This window comes from Oncorhynchus kisutch, linkage group LG23 (assembly GCF_002021735.2).
Source record: "Oncorhynchus kisutch isolate 150728-3 linkage group LG23, Okis_V2, whole genome shotgun sequence".
In the NCBI taxonomy this organism is placed as follows: Eukaryota; Metazoa; Chordata; class Actinopteri; order Salmoniformes; family Salmonidae; genus Oncorhynchus; species Oncorhynchus kisutch.
The window spans coordinates 28,407,372-28,414,535 of NC_034196.2; the positions used below are offsets into that span (position 1 = coordinate 28,407,372).

At 42.1% G+C, this 7,164-nt stretch overlaps 1 protein-coding gene across 4 annotated transcripts; it reads right to left on the reverse strand.

Annotated features, from left to right (window-relative positions):
* Positions 1-2,603: 2,603 nt before the first annotated feature.
* On the reverse strand, positions 2,604-6,910 carry LOC109868435 (protein kish-A). 4 transcript variants are annotated; one of them, XR_002251912.2, is made up of 4 exons: positions 6,744-6,910; positions 5,947-6,056; positions 3,857-3,891; positions 2,604-3,666 (listed from the first exon to the last, which is right to left on the reverse strand). XR_002251912.2 is itself a non-coding variant. In XM_020458001.2 (4 exons), exons 1-4 carry the CDS (start codon positions 6,340-6,342, stop codon positions 3,596-3,598), a joined length of 219 nt encoding a protein of 72 aa, XP_020313590.1. In that variant the 5' UTR covers positions 6,343-6,852; the 3' UTR covers positions 2,604-3,595. The 4 variants fall into 4 exon arrangements, 2 of the variants coding, with proteins under 2 accessions (XP_020313590.1, XP_020313591.1); XR_004205013.1 differs by having other exon boundaries at positions 3,857-4,629; positions 6,744-6,875; XM_020458001.2 differs by having other exon boundaries at positions 6,340-6,852.
* Positions 6,911-7,164: the final 254 nt, after the last annotated feature.

A 7,164-nucleotide genomic window follows, 5' to 3' on the forward strand; every position in this document is an offset into this window, starting at 1 on the left:
TCCTAAACAGAAACATTAGACCTGAACCCTGGAATTAATCATGTGGAAAAGTACATAAATCAGTCCTCATCCCCATCAGCATAAATAGCCATGGAAGTATAAGTTCCTCTGAGCCAAAGGAATAAAGGAGTGCAGGGTGACCAGTGAGTCAGTTCTACTAACATGGTCTACAACACACAGAATTACCACTGCAACTTCTAACCACCAAATACAATTCAATTAACATCAGATAGCTCTTATTATACTTGCTCATCAGCTCTGATGATACGGCCAATTTAGACAAATGTATTCTTTCTAGAATGGCTAGATAGTGACTGTACATGTCTTTCATCACCTGAGACCCGAGGCAGACGACAGAAAGTCCTCATTACCTCCAGCTCATCCTGGAAGCCATTTAGACCAGGGTGTGTATATATATATGTGTGTGTGAAGCCATCAGGGGTAGAAGGATAGTTTAGGGCCTGTGATGCTGTGATGGAGTGATTGCTAGAGTGAGATGGAAGGAAGGTTCCCCTGGGCAGAGGAGAGAAAGAGAGATGAAAGTGAGGAGCGTGGAGTCGAGATCAGACACTCAGACCCTGTTCTGCCAGGGTTAACAAGTGGGTGTGTGTGTGTTAATAAGCCTATTCTGCCCATCAGGTGTGGCTGTAGGCCAGTGGTAAACATGCTGTAGTTGATGTGCTTGGTCAGCATAATATTCAACAGGATTTAGGTTAGGTAGGTCACAGCACTGTAGGCCAGTGATAAACATGCTGTAGTGGATGTGCTTGGTCAGCATAATATTCAACAGGATTTCGGTTAGGTAGGTCACAGTACTGTAGGCCTCTCTGACACAAAAATGACAGGATACAGCAGGACCCCTACAGTACACAGTCAGTCAACCCAGAATTCAAAGGGTCCACTCCTGTCAACTAACTAACTGATTCCCTGCACAAGTAACAGGGACACCTATAGAACTTATGAACTCAATAAACCAATCAGCAGTAGGTTGTGTTAGCAGTAGGGGTTGGAACCGTTTCAGGAAACAGAACCAACACCCAGAAAATAAGAACATGAGGAACAGAATCAGAACCGAAGTGATCTATACTGTTCCGGAACAGAACCATTATTTTAAAAGCATGGGAACAGGTTAATAATGTTATTTTACATTACAAGCATTTTTTTTCCCAGTCCCACAAAAAAAACACAAGAAAGTACCTATGCAAAGCCCTCTATCACTCAGTTTTTCCAGCTAGAAATCTTTGCCAGTGTGTGCATGTGTAGAAACAAATCTGGACACACACTGTAGGTCTAACCTCTAACATTCATTTGAACTCCTGCAGAATTAAGCATTTCTTGCAGTAAAATGATACACCAAATGTAGGCTAGGGAACAGGAGTGGAGAAATAGGATTTATTTATTTCAGCATCTTTGAGAGAATGCAAATGCGCAGCTAGCACCTCTACAGAGACTATCATAAAAGCTGGTAGTATTTCAACCACATAAAATGTGCATCCAAGCCAAACTGAAATCTAATCAGAAACATGTTGGGTTGTTTTCACAGCTTTCTATTTCCAAACAACCACATTTTGCCCACAAAAAAAAACCTGGAAAGATTTTTTTAGCAATTGCATTTTCTCCACCAGCCCTAAAAACCTTTGCTCTGCAAAAGAAGCAGAGATTAAATTACTTTACCGATGTCAACTAGATTGAAACACTCATTCTATTGATTTGACATTCTGGTGAGCAAGGTTTTATTTAGACTAGGGAAACAATGGCAGAAGAGAAGTTGCTTGTATCTAAGTTGACTAACAAATAGTCTACCAAAACGTCTGAAATTATAAGCGGAAACATTTAAAAATCAGACAGAAAGAACGAAAAAACATTGTTCCGCCGTCAGACTGTAGCCTACCACGCATTTTCTAAAGTAGAGGGTTACAGTCGAGTGCGGGCCTCAGATTTTCAGGTTATCGCATATAGTCTTAGTCGGGCAGGTTCTTTTTTTTAATTGAACCTTTAACTAGGCAGGTCAGTTAAGAACAAATTGTTATTTACAATGACGGCCTAGGAACAGCGGGTTAACTGGGCTGACCTCGTCAACATTTTGGTTACTGGCCCAATTCTCTAACCACTAGGCTACCTGCCTCCCCTCCGAAGCATCATCTACTAGCCTACTGACATTACAAGCTGTTCGACCATTCCTAGATGGGAGACATGTCTGACCTGCCAAATTAAATAAATGATCCAATACATGATCCAGACGTTGGCTGGAGTGAGTTCATTTGTTGACCCACATCAACCTAACAAACTCCAGTACGACTGCCAATCCCTCCACACCAGCCCCCCACCCAACACCAATCCCTCCACGACAGTCCCCCTAAAACCAATCTCTCGAGAACAGACACAAATCACCCCAGGCTTCCGAGAGGGAAAAACTATACTCAAGATCTGCAAATACAACCATTATTCTAGGCTACCAGGCTTTGGATAAGGGTCGGGGTCCAGTGTGTGTGTAGCCATTAGGTAGTAGAGGAGAGTTGGCCTGTTTTCCAGTTTCTTAATGTGTATTAGGAGATTCTGTCGGTTGTATGTACAGGCAATAAGTCAAACAGGAAAAGAATCCCTCAGGAGACGACGACAACAATTGTCTTTATTTCAGATTTAATGACAGTTTGGCTGTAGTGCTGTTATAATGGGCATGTTCCAGGTCCTATTGATTTCAGACACGCTACACAGTAACTCAAAAGGCACTCGCACATCTGAGCACTTTTTTTGCAGGTGTATGGTAACAATTAGACAAGATGAGGGAAAAAGGAAACCGCACACTGCTCTTGATAGTATCACTGATCTTTAATAAGCTTACGTATCGGCCTCACGGCCTGTCGCGCTGCACAGACCATCAGATCTCACGACTGCAACAACAAAAAAGACAACATGGAATAAAAAAAAGACATGGAACACTACCACAGGGTCGCGTTTCACCAAACAGGATCAATCAGTTAGCTAGTTAACACTAATCAAATACTTCTTTTCTGAATGAGAATTTAAGTTGAATACGGGGTTAATGTTTCTGAAATTTAGCCACTTCGTGACATACCCCCAGTGATCAATGAAAAAACTGAATCCTGGGTTACAGAAAGGCACACCTGTCCAATAGTCTAATCAATGGAGTCTTATGTACAGAAAAACAGTCAACTCCACAAAACACTCCTCCCCAAAATCCGTCCTTCTACCATATGGACCTCATTACAAATCAGAGTGCAGTGAAAAACATGGGGCAATCCCTACGGTTAATATCAGAGGACAACAACTGTCAGTGTTTACAGAGAGATCCAGGAGGCCGTTGGTTAACAACTGATTGAGGCTAAACTGTGAAATGGCCACCAGAAGGATGGAGGGAGTGATGGAGGAGGCTTGTGATCTTCTCTAGAGTGGGTCCCTATGTGTTACTACAGTCCATTAACCGTGCCCCCTGCGGCACTCCACCGAAGAGAAACACAGCTGTGTCCCATACAGGCCTCCTCTGTGAGTGGATATACTGCTGCTGCTTTCCTGAATGACCCAGTTTTCTTTATTCTGCCACTAGGAATCCCAGTGTGCGGGGCAGGGTGGGTTGCTAGTCGGAGAAGAGGATGGAGAGGGCCATGACGACACAACAAACCGCCACGTACGGACTCTTCCTCTCACCTGGGGGGCAGATGGTAGAGGTCAGAGGTGATGATTGGAGATTTCAGAAGCTAACAGGGAAATACTGAATGCTTTCGTGGTGTTCAGAAAAACCTCTGACCACAGTATTTCAACACTGGGTTATAAAAGTTCAACAACTTATAGATAGATGGCCATCAGCACATGTCTTCTAGATCTGGGTTCAACGTACCTATTCTAGCACATTTCCAGAAGATACCCAAGAGGCTGAAAAAAGAAAGAAGCAATTTTAATTAGCTAGGTAAAGAGTAGATCGAGAGAGAGATACAGACAGTCCATATAGACTGTAAGGAAGAGGACAGTCAGTGAACTGACATCAGGGGGTCGTGAGTTTAGTAAACACACATGTGGACTGACAGTGGGTGACTGAGGTACAGTAAGGTGATGCTAGAGGCTACTAATTAGCCCACTAGCCCTCAACTGAACTGAACTGGCAGATGGAAATGATGTGTCCATATCTTGATGGGGATGATTAGGGGGATCAGACAGTTGAATTAATTTCCTTCCCCTCAGTAGCAGCCATAGAGGAGGGAGAGGGGAAGAGCCCCCCCCCCCCCCCCCCCGCATGTCTAATTTTATTCTTGACCTCAGAAATAAAGACAGATGTGAGAGAAGTGCAGTGGGAAAATAAAATCCAGGCCCATGTATGTATGAGGAAGACCAGACAAGAAACCAAGACTTGGGACTGAGCCCAACATCAGCTCTGTGACAAAGGTCAGGGGTTAGAGGTCAGAGTGTAGACTGCGCGTAAGCACTCCTCTGGGAGTCGGTCTGCGCTGGAGTTTTAAACCCACAACAGAACACACTATCCGCTCTCCATCACTCATCTCTGTCTGTGTAGAAAAGCTTTAGCCACCAGAACTGCTACTGGAGACAGATTCACATTGGTTCAGGCAGCACTCTTCCTATTTTCCTCCGTCTTCCCATCACTTTCCTTTCTTTAGCCTAAAGAGGAGAAGAGCTGGTTCAGTTGCTTGTCTAAACACACTCAGCACCATATCACTGCTGAATGATACCAGTCCCCTTAGAACACAAATAACAATATCCAATATTTAGATTAGTAGAACACATTCAGAAAGTGGAAAAGATGTGTTAACACCAGCACTGTAATGCCCAGGCAGTGTGTCATTCTAATTTGTCTTGGAGAGTGTGTGTTTTCCGAGCTCAGATCACTGGCTCACAATAATCCCCTAATTTTCCCCTAACCCACCATGTGGCACACAGCTTGTTGCCTTAGCCTCCCTCACTCAGAGGATAGAGGGAAAAAAACACAGTCGTGAAAAGAGAGAAAGAAAGAAAGACTGAACTGTTGTGATGTTATCAGCGCTTAGGTTCCCCCTACCAAGAACAACATTGAACTAATGTGATGTGTATGTATGATGTGGTCCCAAATACCAGACTCACTCAGATTCAGAAACAGTCTAGTTTATGATAGTGATATAGTCTTGTTTATCACCGCTAGTAGCTGCAAAACACTTCCAATCCTCTAAAGGAACACATAAAAACACAAAGCTCTACTCTCCTCCCCAGAGCATTACATGGATGAAGTGGAATAGAGTCAAGACAGCCAAAAGATCTGAGTAGAGACCTACTACGCTGAGTAGAGACCTATGCGAAGAGTCAGTGGCAGACAGAATAGTCTCTTGAGGTAGTTAGCTGGCTACCAAGTGTGAGATTTGGTTAAGGGTTCCCAGAATGGTGAGAGTGCTTGGAAAGGCATCATGAATTGAGCAATGATGTTAGTGTATCAGAGATGGATTACTGCTGGATTACTGCTGGGGTTAAAGTTGGCCGTTGGGGTAACATCACTTTCCCTGAATGTTGTCTTTCAGAAACTAACAAATATAGGCCTCTAGGCTTTAACTCACTGTCTGTGTGGGTGTTTTGGTGTGATAGAGAAGAAAAATACTGGGACATTGGCTCTAGCAGGCTAAGTCCAGGGCTGTGGATGGGTAGTTAACAACTAGGGCTTTAGCTCAGTGGGATAACACTGTCAGTACATACTAGAACTGGGACAATAAACCAAAAGTTTAGACACATAACATATCGCTGGTATTTTACTGATATTGTTCATTACGATAAGTAGCCTATACTTAGAAAAATGCGATGTTTTAAACAAAATAAGTTTGTTAATATGAGTGACTGTTAATCAAACTAGTAGTAGTAGTTTAAAGGATCATAAGAAAAAAAACTGGTGCACAATAATGTTATAAACGTATCTTTCCATTTATCGTTACCACATCTAATACTGTCAGTAAGTACCCGGTCTTGTTCTTGTCCAGGAGACTGGGTGCCATGGCTCGGAGATAGGCACAGGTACAGATGAGCAATAGGATCACTGTCAGCAGGCTCTGGAAATTAAATATGGCAGACTAGAGAGGGAATGAGAGCGGTTATCGCTGGTTCAACATCCATCATCTTTCTAGGATGCATTTATGACACAATTCTGGATAAATCAAGTTTGCTAGCTAGCTCAGCTGGCTTCGCTGTGGAATTTACGACTAGCTAAATAGTTAGCCACCTGTCTACCTAACTAGGGACAGTGGCTCGTAATAAGAACGGTTTAAAGAGTGAAATAAATTCCACATAATTCACAAACCATATCTTAATGCGGCGATTGAAGTTATTACATCTATGCTGATGTTTAAGACTCACCATGTCGGAGGTAGGTCCGCTAACTAGCTAGCTGCCACCTCACAATTCCCGTAGCGTCGCAGACAAATGACGTGTACGGAACAAGAGACGACCTGAAACCGCGGCGCTTTGCCATTTAAACTATATTTTTGCAGCGGTTGTAGGTTTAAAATGTCGACCCTCAGATATTACAAGACACATCCAACTATCTAACAACGTAGGCTGGTGCAGTTTGAGGTAGGTCGGACATTCAGGTACGTGCGACGGTATGTTTTGCATTTAGCCACACGTGTGCAGTGCAAGCTACGTTGCCTGAGCTTTGTTTACAAACAAGCCTGATGCATGGAAACAAAGACATAGCAATTTATAGAAATCAACATGGAACTAACATTCGGTTATGATTGCAAATGAAGTAGGCTGCTTACTATGAGAATCTCATGTCAGTCGATCTCTGTCATGCAGTCTATTCGCACTCTGTAACATGGCCCAATCCCGTCGTCGTTATTATCATCATCATCATCATCATCATCTTCTTCTTCTTCTTGTATGGTATAGTGGCGTTCGCAACAATTATATGTGTATTCCGCCACCTACTGTACAGGTGGATAATAAAGATCCCAAAAGGTAAAAATGAGGGTTACATTTTTTAAATAATAATAATACATATAAATACAATAATAATACATATAAATACAATAATAATACATATAAATACAATAATAATACATATAAATACAATAATAATACATATAAATACAATAATAATACATATAAATACAATAATAATACATATAAATACAATAATAATACATATAAAAAATGCAAACTATCAATAATGACATTTTC